General features: G+C 42.7%; 1 protein-coding gene across 1 annotated transcript in view; it reads left to right on the top strand.

Moving 5' to 3' along the window:
* Window positions 1-640: 640 nt before the first annotated feature.
* Window positions 641-19,929, top strand: part of TRARG1 (trafficking regulator of GLUT4 (SLC2A4) 1) — a 74,021-nt gene continuing 54,732 nt past the window's right edge. The window contains exon 1 of the mRNA XM_073565410.1: window positions 641-1,337. Within this exon, the coding sequence (XP_073421511.1) occupies window positions 936-1,337 (402 nt within the window). The 5' untranslated portion in view covers window positions 641-935. The remainder of the gene's footprint in view (window positions 1,338-19,929) is intronic.

The raw sequence follows: 19,929 nt of genomic DNA on the forward strand, positions 1-19,929 counted from the left end.
AGGAAGCGCTATATGCTCACACAACTATTTCTAAATCTCCTTTGCCGCAGAGTCACTATGATGAGACCCCTTTTAACTGAGCTCTTTATTAAGTTTTTTGAGGGAAATTGCAAAGATGTCTGACTAAAATGTTTCTCATTTGCCCAATTGCATTACCCTTATTATGGATAGCAAGTCAGGAAAGGAATGATAATCATTTCTCCTTTCAACCGAGTCTTACCAAGCTGTTACATTATTGATAATTATTATGGTATTTAACAAAGCATTTTTTTTTTAATAAGTTCAGTGAATTGAGAGAAAATATCATAGACGTTAACACAAATCTGGACCGTAGTTAAAAATATATTATCAACCAAACCGCTGTGATTTTTATTTTTATTTTTTATCTGCTAATAAAATTAAAATCTAGCATAATGTAAATGTAAAAGCACAGGAAAGGACACGGAGAATATGTTATAAGAGGTTTTGAATATCTGAAGAACATCGGTTAAGAATAAAAGCTTTTATGGCTGGAGAGAAGAGATGAGGAATTCCACTGATAACACCCAGGAGAATCCAGTGATGCTGTTCACTGTGAAAACTGCAATAATCTGCTTGTGTCATCAGCCCAGCATCTGAGATGGTTCGTCCTGAGAGGACGATTCCACTTGAGAAGCCTTTAGCAGAGGCTGGGGCAGGGCAGCAGCAGTCTGCAGCAAACCTACCAAAGAGCTAGAGCTTCACATAGGATCCTACACCACCCAACTCTCCATTCTGCTCTTCTGCAACCCAATAAGACCCCTTTCTTCTCCATTGCACCCACACACCACATTTGCTATTTTGCATTTGCCTTTGTCTTACAGTCTCCATGGGATTTTAGCGGCTCTGAAAGAGAAGTTTTTATCACTTTTGTAAATACTGCAATAGACAGTGTGGTGGAGACGTCTATCACTGTCATGGCCATTAATACAGATGCCCAGTATGAGAAGACACTGAGTGGATCAGGTAACCCTTTACCTGCAGATGCTCATGAAACTGAGAAACTCCTGACATCTGCCTCCGAAGCAAAAGAAGAGAATGGGATGAAGAAGTCGTTCTCGGTTACCATGTCCAGCGAAAAGTCTATAGGAGACCTGGACCAGAATGGCCACAGTCTGCCCTACAAGTCAGTTTCTGCAGGACAACTGGAGTCTGCACCCCTCTCGCCCTCCAGAGGCAGCCTTGCCAGGGCATCTTCTACAGCCACCACCACCGCCCAAGATCAAAACAGGCCCACCGATTATCTGGTCTTGGCCATCTTATCCTGTTTTTGTCCTGTTTGGCCAGTCAACATAGTGGCCTTGGTCTTCTCCATCATGGTGAGTAACAGTCCCAACTGCTAGTGGCATGGTGGAGCACTTTGTGGCAGGGTGCAATGCATGAACTGCTTTGTGGTTTATAATTTTAGAATTCTATGTTTGATGCAAAACCGAAACATTCTATAAAAAAAGTAATTGCTGCATCTGTTTGCATGCGAGGCCCCACCCAACAGCGATAATGAGACAATGCACACATGGATTTCCACAGCACTACATGATACACATAGAGTATAAGCAACTGCATGATGAAGATGTTACATCTCTACCCATGCTGTTATCATATATGGCTGTGTTCTCCTGGTATAGGTTGGCTTTGGCAGCATGCCCTCCATGTGCTTCTCACTGTACCATATTACAAATGCCATCCCTATTAATGGGACATAGCAAGATCCTGACTCCTCCCTGCTGCTTCCCGCATCCAATATACTTCTGGCCATCTCAGCACTTGGAAATTGAGCCTGTTCTTTTAATCAGACTGAAAAGCAGGGAGGGAGCGTGCATGACAAGCAGGGGGGGATTTATGTGTTATTGGTTGCTGATTTTCAGCATTTAACCCTTGCTTGCGTCACTTGAGCAAGAACTTCCAATATTGTTTAGTGAAAGGTCAGCATTATCCAGCCACTGTTCATATTAGTAGAGTCATTGTACTTTCAACTGCTATTCCTTCAGCAATGGAAGATTGTATCAGCCGCCTAAAACACACCCCAGGGTATATGGCACACAAAAGAAATTGACTATCCTGCTGCATGCTCGTCAGTTCCTGAAATGTCCCTTCACAATGCTAAAATATCACAAATATAGAATTATTGTAACAAATCAGTAGCTGAATGTTTTTGCTTTTTTTTTTTTTTAACCAATGACCTGATTTTCTATTACTTGTTAAGATAAGCTATTCAATTAATAGATAAAAGGATTTGCTCAAAATAGTGACGGGTGGAGATTCCCTTTAAGCAATGTAGGATCTCAGTAGATTACAACACAGTTTATGGTTGTTGTTGGGATACATTGTAGATTATTAGACTGTATCAAACATTATAATGTTTTGTAAACAGATGGGAAAACAATTCTTCAGCTCTTATTATGCTCACATCTTGCTTTATTGGTGTTTTGTCCTCCAACCTTTAAAGGATTTTATAGAAAAGGTTGAAATATATTCTATGTAATAGGAGGGGGGGGGATCACATAGAATTGACTGTTTGACAAATGCGAAGGGTCCGTCCACCGCCTGCATGGGAGGGGTCTTTTAATGTCCTAATAAAACATTGCTATCGATTCCCAGATAGATGTGGATCAATACCCAGCTCTGGGATTTATATCAGACCTGCAGACTTGGTTGACTTCAATTTTTTCTTACTTACATTCATCTTTAATTCACAGTTATGTAGAAACAAAAAAATTAAGCTTGGCCAAATCCCTAGCCCCGGAGCTGTTATAGGCATATATCATTTACATGTAGACAGCTACTGCAGTATGGTGTGTAATAAATGTGTGGACTGATGACTTCTCTCCCTCTCTCTGAAACAGGAGAGTGAGTTTATTAGGGAGGAGACTGCCGCATCACACACAGATTTATAGCTGATGAGTTTGTATAGAATCTGTAGAGTAATGATAGGGCATTTCCGATCAGGAGCTCTCCGCGGTCCTGGAACAATTCACAATCCTGTATTACAGCCATTGCACTATTTGCGCTATGACAAGGTAGCACACATCCAGCCTGTTATCCATAGATCATTTTGGGAGGGTCTTAATGGCACTGATAAGTAGGTATTAGCCATCAATCGGGTTGTCATGGATTAAGAACTTTATATGACGTTCATTCTAGTCATTGCATAAATAGCATCAAACATCACCTTACTGCATAATTTCCTAATATGATCTTTGCCATATCTCTTAAATTTATAACATTTCATGAACAAAGCTATTTGGAAATTCATTTGTGGCTCACTGTTCACTTAAAACCCTACAGAGAATTACACAAATGTTCATTCATTATTAAAATGTTTTAAGAATATTTGATGAAGCGTTTACAGCTTTTTGCACGCATTGACCCATGTACATGACAAAGCATTTGGCCATTTCACGTTTCATCTTGTACTACGTTTATGTTTGCAACTTGAGGGTATATGTTAAGGATTGTAGGATATCTTTAATACAATGCCATTGGAATTCTTTTCAAATGAATAACTAATATAATATTAATCGTTTAGTTTTATTTGTCAGTTCTGTGGACAGTTGAATTGCGCATGTACATACACTACCGTTTGGTGTCACCCAGACAATTTTGTGTTTTCCGTGAAAACTTATACTTTTGTTAATCAAACGAGTTGCCAAATGAATTTAAAATCTAGTCCAGACATTGACAAGGTTCAAAGAAAAGATTTTTATTTGAAATAATAATTTTCTCCTTCAAACTTTGCTTTCGTCAGAGAGTGCTCCCTTTGCAGCAATGACAGCATTGCAGACCTTTGGCATTTTAGCAGTTAATTTGCTGAGGTAATCTGGAGAAATTTCACCCCATGCTCCCAGAAGCCCCTCCCACAAGTTGGTTTGGCTTGATGGGCACTTTTTGCGTACCATACGGTCAAGCTGCTCCCACAACCGCTCAATGGGGTTGAGATCTGGTGACTGCACTGGCCATTACAGATAGAACACCAGCTGCCTGCTTCTTCCCTATATAGTTCTTACATAATTTGGAGGTGTGCTTTGGGTCATTGTCCTGTTGTAGGATGAAATTAGCTCCAATCAAGCGCTGTCCACAGGGTATGGCATGGCGTTGCAAAATGAAGTGATAGCCTTCCTTATTCAAAACTTTTACCTTGTACAAATTTCCCACTTTACTAGCACCAAAGCAACCCCAGACCATCACATTACCTCCACCATGCTTGACAGATGGCGTCAGGCACTCTTCCAGCATCTTTTCAGTTGTTCTGCGTCTCACAAATGTTCTTCTGTGTGAACCAAACACCTCAAACTTGGATTTGTCTGTCCATAACACTTTTTCCAATCTTCCTCTGTCCAATGTCTGTGTTCTTTTGCCCATATTAATCTTTTCCTTCTATTAGCCAGTCTCAGATAAGGCTTTTTGTTTGCCACTCTGCCCTGGAGGCCAGCATCCCGGAGTCGCCCCTTCACTGTAGACATTGACACTGGCGTTTTGCGTGTACTATTTAATGAAGCTGCTAGTTGAGGACCTGTGAGGTGTCGATTTCTCAAACTACAGACTCTAATGTACTTGTCTTGTTGCTCAGTTGTGCAGCGGGGCCTCCCACTTCTCTTTCTACTCTGGTTACAGCCTGTTTGTGCTCTCCTCTGAAGGGAGTAGTACGCACCGTTGTAGGAAATCTTCAGTTTCTCGGCAATTTCTTGCATGTAATAGCCTTCATTTCTAAGAACAAGAATAGACTGTCAAGTTTCACATGAAAGTTCTTTTTTTCTGGCCATTTTGAGAGTTTAATGGAACCAACAAACGTAATGCTCCAGATTCTCAACTAGCTCAAAGGAAGGTCAGGTTTATAGCTTCTCTAATCAGCCAAACTGTTATCAGCTGTGCTAACATACTTGCACAAGGGTTTTCAAGGGTATTCTAACCATCCATTAGCCTTCTTAAACAGTTAGCAAACACAAAGTGCCACAAGAACACTGGGGTGATGGTTGTTGGAAATGTAGAGCAATGAACCGTGGTCAGGAGGGCGCCAAGGACAAGAGGGAAATCTGTTTGATGTCTTTATTCTACAACGCATTTCAAAAGCAGGACGCTGTCTTCCTCAGGTGGTTACCCACCTGAGGAAGACAGCGTCCTGCTGTTGAAATGCATTGTGGAATAAAGACATCAAACAGATTTCCCTCTTGTCCTTGGCGCCCTCCTGACCGCGGTTCATTGCTCTACAGTTACTGTCCCTCAACGAGGGTGTGCGACTGGTGCTGCCTTGGGCTTGTCATCTACCGTCCTCCCCACTGGTGTTGCTCATGCCAGCGCTCCATTGAGACCGCTTTCATTTTATCCATTGGTTGTTGGAAATGGGCCTCTATACACCTATGAAGATATTGCATTACAAACCAGACGTTTGCAGCTAGAATAGTCATCTACAACATTAATAATGTATAGGGTGTATTTCTGAATCATTTAATGTTAGCTTCATTGGAAAAAACTGTGCTTTTCTTTCAAAAATAAGGAAATTTCTAAGTGACCCTAAACTTTTGAACAGTAGTGTAAGTGTATATCATGAGAACCTGTCTACACGGTCTCATAATCAGGAAAGTCCCAGTGTTGGACTGCAGCGATCACATGTGGAAAGGTGATAACTAAGTATTAATTCTGGAAAAACAGATTTAAAGGGGTTGTGCAATAATCGGACAACCCCATCTCAATCCTCATGTTTCTCCTTTGTAAAATAATAACACCTATACTCACGTCTGGTGCCGCTGCTGTTTCAGCGGTGTCGGCACTGGCTCTTGCGGGAATCACATGACATTGTTATGTCACATGATCTCTGCATCAAATCGTCTCTGGCTTCACTCTCCTTCGGACAAATCACATACATCCAGAGGAAATCAGAGCTGCTGCTCTCTCACTTCCTCCGGATGTATGTGATTCGTCCAAGGGAGAGTGAAGTCAGCGCTGAATGGCCGCAGGGATCGTGTGACATAAAAATGTCACGAGAGCCCCATGAGAGCCAATGCCGACATTGCTGGAATGGTGCCGGCATCGGAGGTGAGTACTTACAATTGCTAATTTTGCCCTTTTACCCAGTTAATTCTTCTATTTTCCATTAGGTATATGACATCAGGTCATTAAAAACTGACTAGCTGAATCTTTCTAAGCTTTATGTAGAAACAGGAGGTGCATTTTCCCTGTATGAGACATAAGTCACTGCAAAAGTCAATGGCAGTGGGGAGGAGTGGAGTAGCTGGGCCAAGAGTTGAAGATGGGGATGATAAATTCAGGGACAAAAGAAATTCCTGTTTCTACATAAAGCAAAGAAAAGAGAAGAATTAGCTGGGTAGAAAAGCAAAATGAGCAATTGTACGTACACAGTGCTATATAATATGATGACTGCAATATATTAAGAGGATAAAAACTTTGATGGAGCAGCTCCATAATTGAGAATTTCCGGCCGGTGTCCACTGCTTCCAATGTAAAGAACAGCTGATCAGCAGGGGTGCCGGACCCCGATCAATCAGATATTGGTGACCCATCCTAAGGTTAGGTCATCAATGATAAAGTAGTGGACAAACTTTTTTGTTAAAATAAATGTATCTTTATTAAGTTTCAAAGATAAATATTAATATAAACACAAGGCACTAACTGTGCCAGAAATAGCAGGTCAACAAGACCACACGGAAATAACAATAAACAGTATTTTCATAGCATTTAAAGAAAAGTAAAATAAAGTAAAGTAAACACAATCCAAGGTAGAATCACAGGTTGTACATTGGTTCAATGTGTCATATAATATTACCTGCATAAAGACTCAAACTTACCCATTGAATTGCTACATACTACTGTAAATTAATAAGGAGGGATAAAAAAGAAAAAGCAGGAGAAGAGGCTAAACAAAGACAAAGGGTGATGGGGGAGCAGACGTCCTGGAAAGAGGGTAAGGGGAGAGGCTCCTAAAGTGTGGACTTAGTTTTCCTCTATATTGTAGAGGTAATCAGCTGATAATTTAAACTCCATCCAATAGAACCATGTTTTGTAGAATTTGTCATGAGAGTTATTGATCTTGGAGGTGAGCACCTCCATTAGCATAATCTCATTTATTTTGGAAAACCAGAGCGAGATTGTCGGAGTGGTGTCACTTTTCCATAACAAAGGAGTGCACGGTTTAGCAGATGTAATCAAATTTCTCAGCATCAAGTTTTTAAAGGGATATCACTGTGCTGGAGAAGGATGAGAGCTGGACGAAGGTCTGAAATAAAATCAGTGAATTTACGAATCACTAGTTGTACTTTTCCCCAGAAAGGAGAGAGAAATTTGCAAGACCAGAGAATATGCAATATCTCCAACACATGGGATTAGCATCTGGAAGCATAGAGTGTAGGTGGGTTAGAACCCGATACCACCGAGAGAGTAGTTTATAGCCGGCCTCCTGAAATCGAGAGCTAATGGATGATTTATGTGTTAGAGTGAAGACACGCCGCCACTGATCTTTCGTCAAGGTGCGATCTAGATCCCTCTCCCATTGGTTCTGAAAGCGGGTTCTAGGCTTGTCCAGGTGATTAATCAGAAGGGAATATGAAAATGACAAAGTCTGCCTTACGTAAGAGGCCAGTGTTTGACCATTCCACTTCAAAAATGCTCTAGATGGGAGTGAGTGAAGAAAATGAGAAAGTTGACTATTTCTCCAGGGTCCTAAGGGTGAAGGAGCCAAGAACCCCTGACGATATTCCTTTGAAGGCCAGTAGACAACCTCTTTAACCTCTTTAACTGTGTGTTCTCCTGTCCAACATCGAAGGAATGCCAGAACACTGAAGCTAGCCTGATCCAGCAATGTGGAAGTCTTCAGAGCAGCACTCACAAGCTGTATAGTAAAAAGCTTGCAAGCGCAGGCTCCTTGCCTAGGAAAGCGGCCTTCTCTAAGGTGGCTGGTAACCTTGGCAATGAGCTGTAAACTATGAAATTAATAATCCCTCTATTCTTTATATTCTTGAAAACAGAGGTGATTTTAACGACAAGATAAATTGCAAATGAATTTGTTTTTATAAGCCCTTTTACAATTGTACCCATTTATGATTATGTTTAGAAAATTTCTTCTGGTTAATATATTGATATTACCCCTTTAATGTAGCTGTATGACATCCCTTTGGGAATTTGGACATGAATAAATGTTCTTCAGGCCTTAATTTGAGAAATATATCCTAATGAACTTGTAAAGGAGTCAGATCATGGCAGTGTACGGCATATCCCTTGAGACATCGTTTAGAAGCTAACCATTACGGGTTGGATTCTGATTACGATATATTCTCCAAGATCTTTACAACAAAGAACTGATTGAAATAAGTCTGTGTTATGTGATCCTAATCCTGTGTCAGCCTAGCACAGGCGATAGCTATATAGCTAGGCAGGTTGTATATAAGCAATTCATTTTATGCTAGGTGTATGTTCATCATAGCACTAGCGAATGTGTAGAAGCAAAGAATGTGTAATGTTAGATCAAATTCTGTACAGAGATGTAAAACACAGAGTCACGCTGCTAAATGTAAAATTTTAAAGGAATTTTCCAGAAAAAAAAAACCTGCATCAGCCGTAAAAATATGATATGATGTAGGGACAGAAAGCTTGATACCAGCGATATGTCGCTTAGGCTAGTTTCACACTAGCGTATTTTCCATGCAGCGCACGGCGCCACTAAGCCCCGCCCCCTTCCGGCTACCTGCCCGCCCCATCTGGTCATCGCCGCCTACTATCGCACACTGCTGCATGCGATCTACGCACCATACCTTTAGCATAGGGTGCGCAGACCATGTGCTGGCCATGCGCTAGTAGGATTTTAGCGTGCGCTGCACACTTTTGAAGGTGCGCCCGTGTGCGCCGAACGCACCATGTTGCATTTTGGCGCGCTCGGTGCACCTTCAAAAGTGAACAGCTCACGGCAAAATCCTGCTAGCGCACGGCCAGCGCACGGTCTGCGCACCCTATGCTAAAGATAGGGTGCGCAGATCGCATGCGGCTGTGTGCGATAGTAGGCGGCGATGACCGGATGGGGCGGACAGGGAGCCGGCAGGGGGTGGGGCTTAGCGGCGCCGTGCGCTGCATGGAAAATACACTAGTGTGAAACTAGCCTTACTGGGGTGCTTGCTGTTATTTTGATAGAATTCCTATTTTCTTTCTTGTAGATGGAGCAGTGGTCAGAATGCTAAGTTGTGTCTAACCCCAACCATACCACTTATTGGCTGCTTCCTGTATAGACTGTGCAGTGTTAGCAATCTACCTATCAGTGTTGGGGGGCGGGTTTACACAGAATAGGTGGACTGGCCTGCACGTGACACCTAGTCCTGCAGTGATAATCTCCTGCTTATAAAATACTGTATTGAAACTACAGTTTTATCTTTCTATTGACAACTCTTTGGGACATAATTTTGAGGCATATAATTATTATAGATTCAGCACCGATCTCTTTTGTAAAATACCATCTGCTTGTTAGCAGACTTATTCGTGGACTGCATAATGCTTCTGTTCAAAATGGCCTCTGATGGCAGGGAGCGTGATCAGACCACATCAGTCTACTTGTTGTAAAATGTGTTTTAATTGGAGGAGGTTGTGTGATTCTGTCTGGCCATGTGCTCCTCTATTATCAGACATGTGGAAAAAATGCACCTAGCAATAAAGTTGCCTTTCCAAGAGGGCACTGATTCACAAGGGAGGAGAACTAAAATACTTACATACAGTCATTGCCACAAAATCATGCGCTAAACATATTTCTTAAAACAAAAATGAAGTGGACAAACTGTTCATGGGGTCAAAAATGCACATTAGATAACAAGCATAGCATTTTTAATGGACCGAAATGCTTATAAAGCATCACTATTGGTGCAGGCTTCAGTTTTATATGCTTTACTTTATGAAACACCATAAAACTCCCCTAGCCAGAAAGTAGCGGTTACAGAGACTGTGAAGCCAAAAAGTAGATGAGATTACTTGCTGAATCCAGTTTGTGTTCTTTGCAAATTAATGCAGTAGAAAACTGCTGGTGTATTGGCAGCGTTTCCTGTGTCTGCAAGTAACTGGCAAAAGCATGCCGAGATTTACAAGTCAGCTCATTTGTGAGCGCCACGACTAATTGTTATTTTATTCATGGCGAGGACTCTGTCGTTTGCTGGAATGATTACTTTGATTTAACTGAGGTTTCATATTTAGAATAAATCATGAGAGCTTTATAAAAACATTCTAATATTTTGTAAATATATACAATGGGAAGAGGCACAAAAAAAAGTCTAGTGATGATGGTTCTCACTGTTTTACCCCCTATAAACAAAAAAGACAGTCGCAGACCAATAACATTTTTAAGGATCATTCACACTTCATTTTTTCTTGCACAGATGCCATGCCCTCTGTTTTATTCAACAGGGCTGTTTACTTGTCTGATTCCTTCCTCGGACCGAATGGTCTGCGGAAAATATTGTAGACAAGTCTATGCGTCCATGAAAAAAATCGGACCGCTCTTGAATGACATCCAAGTGCAATCCAATCTTTTGTCAGGATGGAGAAGGTGGAGAAACTTTTTTTTCCATGTTCAAGAAAAACTGATGACACTCACACTCGGCCCTGAAAAATCAACTTTAGGGCTCACTCAGACCAATTTTTTTTTATCAGAATTTGATTATAGTTTGATCAGAGTGTCGCCCAACTGTGATCCGTTTTTGTCATATGTGAGGAAAAAAAAGAAGTTTGATCATCTTCTCCTTTGTGACAGTCCATGAAAATCGTATCACACACGGATGGCATCCGAGTGCAGGCCGATTTATTTCATGGACTCATAGACTTGTATTACTGATTTTGAGATGACGCTGGGAAATAAATCGGACATGTCTTCGTTTTTTTTAACATGGAACACTCAGTCTGAGGAAAAAATCAGACATGAAAATGGCCTCGAAGGCTTTCAAAGGTAAAACCACGAATAGCACTCGTACAAGAAAAACTGATGTCTGAATGAGCCCTAAGTGAATACAATAACACATACGGTGGTATACAATCTGTTTCGGTAAATATTAGTGATGAGCGAATGTGCTGGGATAAGGTGTTACCTGAGCATGCTTGGGTGATAACTGAGTGTCTTCAGTGTGCTCAAACAATATGTTCGAGTTCCCGCGGCTGCATGTCTCACAGCTGTTCAACAGGCGCAACACATTCAGGGGTGGCCTAACAAACAGGAATTCCCTGCATTTGTTGCAGGGTCTCAAGGACACTCGGTTAGCACCCGAGCATGCTCGCTGTTCACTATTAACTATCACTTAGTTGCATAATGATTTTATTGAACTGAAGATAAAAGACAATTTTACAATTAATTAAAGCATTATTAGCACACGCATGAGGCTGTTGCTCAGTAATATAGGGCATTAACAAAGTATAGAGTGAAGGGAGGTGCAGGACGGAGGACTGCCGTATATATATTTGAAGATATAGTACTAAATCTTAGTGAAATGTTGAGTCACAAGACTAAGGAACGGATGCTGTTTAAGGCTATGTGCACATGCTGCGGATTCTGCAGCAGATCCGCTGCGGATTTGGCCTCTGCGGATCCGCAGCAGTTCTGCAGACAGTGTACAGTACAATGAAAGTCTATGGGATTTACATTCTGCTGTGCACATGCTGAGTTTTTTTCACTGCGGAAAAGCTGCGGTTTTGAATCCGCTGAAAGAATTGACATATCAATTCTTTCTGCGGATTCCGCTACGGTTTGCCACCTGTTCCATTGTCCAGGTGTCAAACCGCAGGGGAAAACCTCTAGCCAATCCGTATGTCATTTTACCTGCGGTTTTACCTGTGGATCCGCACAGAAAAATCCGCTGGTGAATCTGCAGCATGTGCACATAGCCTAAGGGCAGTTTCACACGTCAATGGCTCCGGTACGTGTAGTGACAGTTTTCTCACGTACCGGAGACAATGACACACGCAGACCCGTTCTAATGAATGGGTCTATGCACACATCAGCGTGTTTTCACGGACTGTGTGTCCGTGTGCAAAATACGCTGACATGTCCGTTTTTGTGCAACAGCACGGATCACACGGACCCCTGCAAGTCAATGGGTGCGTGTAAACACGTGCCGCACACGGATCACGTCCGTGTACGGCCCGTGTGTGATCCGTGTGCGTCAAAAGCTTTGTGAGTGATACGTATTCACACGGACAGCACATTGACAGCACACGGACACCACACGGACGTGACACACGGACAGCACACAGATGTCACACAGATGGCCTATGTATCCACACGGACACACAGACATGGATAGCTCCGGGACCAGTTTCTCCGGTACCGGAATTATCTGGACGTGTGAAACCGGCCTAAGAGCCACAGAGCAGATAACAAAGACAGAACAAGGTTGTAACCTCGGCGACATTACAATAGTGCAATGTAGGTTAGGGTCAGAGAGGTGACCGAGCCAGTGGGTCTGGATATTATAGGATGTCACATATTTTGACCACAATACACTTAAAGAACGTGATCATATTAAGATAAAGTTTGTCTAATTATAAGGATAGAGATGAAGATTCCAAACGAATGGCTCTGTGGATCCCAGTGGCCATATTGACTACATGGACGACGTGATGAGTTCTGTTAGTAATATTAAGAGGTTTGTCTCCCAGCAAAATTACCATTGAATAGGCGAAGCATAATGGCCCAATGAGTGCAGGAATTAGAGAGCCGACTTTTCTCCACAGGGCACTCACAATAAGGGCTCAAACTCATTTGCGAAAAAAACGGACTAATGCAATCCGAGAAAAAATCGGATTGCACTCTGGCCAATGCTATTCAATGAGTTTAATCTCATCTGCAATTTTTTTCTCAGCTGAAATCGGACTGAGAAAAAAATAGACTCGCCAATGCAAGTCAATGGATGCGAGAACAAAATCGCACAGCACTTGGACCATGAGAGTGCTGTCCGTTTTTTACGCACCGGTGTCCTTAGAAAAGCTGACAGGTTAGAATAGAATATATATATACACATAGAATACATATATATATAGATGTCAGTGACACACACATATATATACAGTTATACAAATATATATGGACAGAGACAACATTTTTCTAATTTTAGTTCTAGACATTACCACAATTAATTTTAAACAAAACAATTCAGATGCAGTTGAAGTTCAGACTTTCAGCTTTCATTTGAGGGTATCCACATTAAAATTGGATGAAGGGTTTAGGTGTTTCAGCTCCTTAACATGTGCCACCCTGTTTTTAAAGGGACCAAAAGTAATTGGACAATTGACTCCAAGGCTATTTCATGGACAGGTGTGGGCAATCCCTTTGTCATGTCATTCTCAATTAAGCAGATAAAAGGCCTGGAGTTGATTTGAGGTGTGGTGCTCGCATTTGGAAGGTTTTGCTGTAAAACATCTGCCGGATTCTGTAAAATCACTGCAGGAGCCGACAGGATAGAAGAGATGGATTCCATACAGTAAATACAAATAAAATATGCATATATATATATATGTATATATATATATACTGTATATATATATATATATATAAGTCAGTGACAAATACAATTAGTACAGCGTGTGTGCAAATTACTAGACATGTTTTTAATTAATAAAAGATTATTTTTCTGAAAAAAATGGCGTGGGCTCCTGCGCAATTTTCGTACTCAGCAGAGGGTGAGCCGATGGCTGGGGGCCGATGTTTATAGCCTGGGAAGGGGATCATACCCATGGAGCTGCCCAGGCTATTAATATCAGCTCACAGCTGTATACTTAGCCTTTACTGGCTATTAAAGTGGGGGACCCTAAAAAAAATGACATGGGGTCCCCCTATAATTAATACCCAGCAAAGGCTGTGCAGACAGCTGCGGGCTGATATTAATAGCCTAGGAAGGGGCCATGTATACTGGTCCCCCAGCTAAAAACATCAGCTTTCAACCTCCCCAGAAAAGGCGCATCTCTAAGATCCGCTAATTCTGGCACTTAGCCTTGCTCTTCCCACTTGCCCTGTAGCGGTGGCAAGTGGGGTAATAGTTGGGGGGTTGATGTCACCTTTGGAGAGGCGTCAATAAGTTGCCCCTATTACTAACCCCATAGTCAAATTGTAAATAAAACACAGACACCCAGTAAAAAATCCTTTAATTGAAATAAAGACAGACTTCTTTAATATTCTAAATTAAACCATACTTACGACCTCGCCTATTTCCCCGATGCCCTTGATCTCCTGTAATAAAAGTAAAATAATAAACCAACAATATCCAATATCCAGAATCTAGCAAAAGAGATAGAGAAATTTAGGAAGGGAAACCATTTTCATCACATGACCTTGACCTGGGCAAGAAAGTGAAGAGGTAGACAATCAAGACAGATCCTCCATAATTTTCCCAATAAGCAGAGAGTAGTTCAACTTAGGCCGGTTTCACACACCTGATATTTCTGGTACCGGAAAAAACGGTACCGGAGATGTCAGTGTCCGTGTGTCCGTGTGTGTACTACGTGCGGCACATGTGTGGCAACTGTTTGCCACCTGTGTGCTGCATCAGTACCACATGGAAGGCCACCGCGGAAGAACCTCTACTGTAAGCGCTGTTCTCCAGCGGCAGGTGCTGAACGCGGCTTTCATCCATTCTCCCCTGCTCTGCCGCAATCAACGTGAGCAGAGGAGAATGAATGAATGAAAAACTGACCTGCTGTGACCTCAGGACCGTGGGAGAATGCGTGATGAGGTCACTGTGATAGAGCTTGAACTGTCGTGACCTCATTACTTGCATTCTCCCACGGTCCTGAGGTCACAGGAGTTCATGCTGGCAGCAAGCACAGACTCAGTGATGTCACCGCTAGTTACTGAGCCTGCGCCCGCTGCTTCTCATTCATTCCCCAGTAGTTTACAGCCAGAGCGGTCGGATTAGCACTGCTCCAGTTGTAAACTGTACATTCCCCAGATATAGATTACGCAGTGGGACTGAACGCCGGACAGGTATGGTATATTGTTGGTTTATTAATTTTTTGCAGGAGATCGAGAGCGTCGCTTGGATTAGCAGTGTAATAAAGATGGCAAAACTGTGTGGTGTATGATTTCATTAAAATACTCTATTCTTACTGTATGGTGTTTATTTAATTCTTTACCAGCTACAGGATTAGTAATGGATAGGTACAAAAAACTAAGAGTTAAACCGCACCTCATTTCCATCACAGTCTTTAAGACAAGTTTTCAAAGCGCATACCAAAACCAGGGAGTCCAGTCTGGAAGGATTCCATATCATAGACAAAAAAGACAGTGCCTTAAACCGTGGTGAAGAAAAATCTTACATTTTATTCTGCCTCCTGTGGCGACGTTTTGATCAACAGATCGCTTGAAAAAGATCTGTTGATCGAAACGTCGCCACAGGAGGCAGAATAAAATGTAAGATTTTTCTTCAACGCGGTTTGAGGCGCTGTCTTTTTTGTCTTTGATAGTAATGGGTAGGTGTCTTATTGACACCTCTCCATTACTAAGCCGTGGACTTGATGTTACCTTACAATATGAAGGTGACATTAACCTCACAAACATTAACCCCACTTTCCACAGCTACAGGGCAAGTTTGAAGAGCCAGGCAAAGCTCCAGAATTGGCGCATCTAATAGATGTGCCTTTTCTGAGCAGCTGCAGGCTGCTGTTTTTAGGCTGGGGGGGCCATCTCCATGGCCCCTTACCAGCCTGAGAATACCAGCCCGTACCTATGAGTTTTGCCGAGTTGGTATAAAAACATAGGGGGAACCCACGTCAGGTTTTTCAGAAAACAGCGGCTCACAGTAGCTCTACTTCCCCGGCGACCGTCCGTGCACCCTGAGGACAGTGTGCACGTGTGCGGCATGTTTTGCGGCCCGTGTGTTTGGGTGAAAACAGACATGTCTGTGTGTTTTGCACATGGACACACGGTCCGTGAAAACAAGCTGACATGTGCATAGACCCATTCATTTGAATGGGTCTACGTGTGTCAGTATCTCCGGTATGTGAGAAAACTAGCCACACCTACTGGAGACACTGACGTGTGAAAGGGGCCTTAAGCAGAGTTTTTACTGATGGGAATGTTGATGCCTAAGTACGCAAGATAGCAGTCTTTCTTTTGGAATACAAATTGAGAAATAATACTATTTTCTTCGAAGGCGGTGTGTTAAGAGCTTCTGATTTTTCAGCATTTATCTTGAGGCCAGGTATCTGTTCAAACCAGCCCAGAAGGTCAAAAAAGTTAGAAATTGCAGTGTGTAAAGGCGTAATGGTCATTAATAAATCATCTGCGAAAAGATTTGCCTTGTATTGCGCAGAAGATAGGTAGAAGGCAATGATAATGTATCTGGGTGTGCTGTGCCCTCATGACCACTGCCAATGCTCCATCACTATTATACATAGTACATAGTGATGGACACAGCAGGCTTCCTTGGTGAATTCCTTTTGCTGTATGGAGACAAAGGGTTGTAGTTGGGAACTTGTAATGATAGAGGGTGAGAATCCAAATTTGACACTCTAGTTATTACACTGGGCACTCTTTCCACCGCCAGGACACCAGTGAGATTGGAGCAAGGCATAGTTCAATAAAGCAGTCCAGCGTGCTTAACAAGAAAAACAGACAAAACACAACTTTCCACAATCTTTAGTGCAGAATCCTCCCGCTTTGTCTCACTTCCGGTTTCATTCAGTTCATCGAATGATATGGCTCTCTCTCTCTCTCCCGGCCAGCGGTTCCTTTAAATTTCCTCATTTTCAGGATCCGTCTAAAAACGGATCCTGTGCCATCCGTTCATATCAGTTGAGAACGGATCCGCTTGTCTGCCTTTTTGGCGGATTTTAACTGATGCAAATAACTGAAGTGTGAAAGAGGCCTAAGGGGTAAGGTTTCTCCTTGTAGGGAGTGACATACCAGCTCTGGCTTGTCAAGGTAAGGAGGCTTATTCGCCGTTCAATGCTCCTCTGGGAAATTTAATATGCAAATTGCTTCTTCATAAGGAAAGAGGACTTGAACTCTATAGTGCCACCTGTCGGAAGTAGCGATCCTGCAAGTCACAATCGACCCTTTAATGAGTCTTGCAATATGACTTACGACAAGAATCTGCTCTAAGCATCATTGATGTTGTAAAGTTGTATTTTATGCTCTTCTGTGTAGCGTGTTGGAATAGCTTCATTGAACGTTAGTGAACCACATTCTGGCACTCCATAGACTTACATTTTAAAAGGCACTTTTGGGTGATATACATACAGGGGGGAAAAAAGTATTTAGTCAGCCACCTATTTTGCAAGTTCTCCCACTTAAAAAGATGAGAGAGGCATGTAATTGACATCATAGGTAGACCACTACTATGAGAGTCAAAATGAGAAAACAAATCACCTTGTCTGATTTGGCAAGATTTATTTTGCAAATTATGGTGGAAAATAAGTATTACATCCAGGGGTGAACCTAGCCACTCTGCTGCCTGAGGCGAACAGAAAAATGAGTCCCCCCCCCCCCCCGCACACAAAGTACATTTTTATATCTATGCGGTAAAACTGAGTACAATAGTGGACATACAAAGGTGTCCAAACACAAGGATGTCAGCGCCATCACAAGCACATACAGGAACAACACAGAAGTACCCAGAACAAGGGTCAGTAATGGCAATGGTAGGCCTGGCACAAAAAAGCAGCCCTGCCACACAAACCCCACCCCACCAGCCCACATACTATAGCACTCATCAGCCCCGATCAGTGAATTTTTGCTATACTTTGTCGTCCCTTCATCACTCTCTTAAAGGAGTTATTTGAAGAGCCACATGTGAATGGCACCACAGTGCGTATGATTGACCACAGCTCCATTTACATGGTGCTCTTCAAAGCTACGTTTCCCAGGATCATGGGGGTCCCAGCGGTCAGATCCACAACAAACAGAAAGACATCCCCTATCCCCACATAATGCTCCATACAGTATTATAGGCCCCATATATTACTGAATACAGTATTATGGGCCCCACATAATGTTCCATACAGCATAATGGGCCCCATATATTAATTCATACAGCATAATGGGCACCATATATTACTTCATACAGTATAATGGGCCCCATATATTACTTCATACCATATAATGGGCACTATATATTACTTCATACAGTATATTTGGCCCCATATATTACTTCATACAGTATATTGGGCCCCATATATTACTTCATACAGTATATTGGGCCCCATATATTACTTCATACAGCATAATGGGCCCCATATATTAATACATACAGCATAATGGGCACCATATATTACTTCATACAGTATAATGGGCCCCATATATTACTTCATACCATACAATGGGCACTATATATTACTTCATACAGTATATTTGGCCCCATATATTACTTCATACATCATAATGGGCCCCATATATTACTTCACAGTATAATGGGCACCATATATTACTTCATACAGCATAATGGGCCCCATATAATTCTTCTTCCCATACCCCGCTGCTTTGGTCTCCTCAGTGTATTCTGATCCTCCGCACTGCTTGGCACAGGGACATCATTAACTTTACGTATATAATTGTCCACTTGGACTGATAGTAATAGTGATTTGTTCGTACCCTGTTGCCAGGGGCTGGCCCACTTTATGGGGGTGCTCAGGGCATATGATTATACACCAGTAAAAAGTATGAGAGGCTCAATGTGACCAGTGCCACCTAGTTTCCTACGCCTCTTATTCTACTGGAACTGTAGGCACACTGACTGGTAATGAGGAAAAGAAAGAAAGAACAGAGAGAGAGAAAAAATAAAACAGAAAGAACAGAGAGAGAGAAAGAAAAAAAGAAAGATTATAGAGAGAAAGAAAGAACAGAGAGAAAGATTCTATAAAGATACTATTGCAACCCAGCTCCCACTGTAATGCCCACCTGAGCCTCCCGATGCAGGACATATCATGATCTGCTCACATGGCTGGCTTCCCCATGTCCAAGGCGATCCCGCTGTCCGCGCTGTCAGAGGAGGACACGGTGATGGATCTGAAGCATTCCCTGAAGTGCTTCCATGGTTCTGTCACAATCTCCTCCCGAAATTACCTAAATTCCGGTCAGCTTCTAGCACGTCACTTCTGGTGGAACGTCACATGCGAATTTTGTGTCCGTCGGAAAAGTAAGCTCCCGGCTGGGGCAGTGGGGCAGACTCTCTCTCAAAATCGGAACTGTCCCGCAGGGAGGTATCAATGCTCCCCACCATACACCTTGTATACGTATGGCTCCGCACACCTCATACACACACGGTTCTGCTTTTTATGCCTCGTACACACATGGCTCCGCTCTGTACACCTCGCACACACACGGCTCCACTCAGTACACACATGGCTCCAATCTGTAAACCTCGTACACATGCAGCTCTGCTCCGTACACCTTTTACACACGTGGCCACGCTCTGTACACCTTGTACACACATGGCTCCACTCCGTAAACCTTGTACACATGCGACTTTGCTCCATACACCTCGCACACAAGCGGCTCCGCTCCATACACACACGGCTCTCCTCTGTACACAAACGGCTCAACTCCGTACACTTCGTACACACAGGGCTCCATTTTGTACGCCTCATACACACACGGCTCTGCTCCGTACACCCTGTACACATGTGGCTCCGCTCCGTACACCTCATACACACAAGGCTCTGCTCCGTACACCTCGTAAACACATGGTTCCACTCCGTACACCTCTTAAACAAGTAGCTCGTACACATCTCCGCTCCGTACACATCTCTGCTCCGTACACCTTGTACACGCGCGGCTCCGTTCTGTACACCTCGCACACGCGTGGCTCTGCTCCATACACCTCGCACAATCCATCTCGCCCTTTTCCCTTATGCCTCTTCAGGTGCTTTATTACCTCTTCAATCTTTTCTTCTGGCATAGGAGCCTGTAGCTGTAGAGTAGGTAAATTTAGTCACCTTTATATTATTTAG

This window comes from Dendrobates tinctorius, unplaced genomic scaffold (assembly GCF_039654945.1).
Source record: "Dendrobates tinctorius isolate UK_male_01 unplaced genomic scaffold, ASM3965494v1 ptg000016l, whole genome shotgun sequence".
Taxonomy (NCBI): Eukaryota; Metazoa; Chordata; class Amphibia; order Anura; family Dendrobatidae; genus Dendrobates; species Dendrobates tinctorius.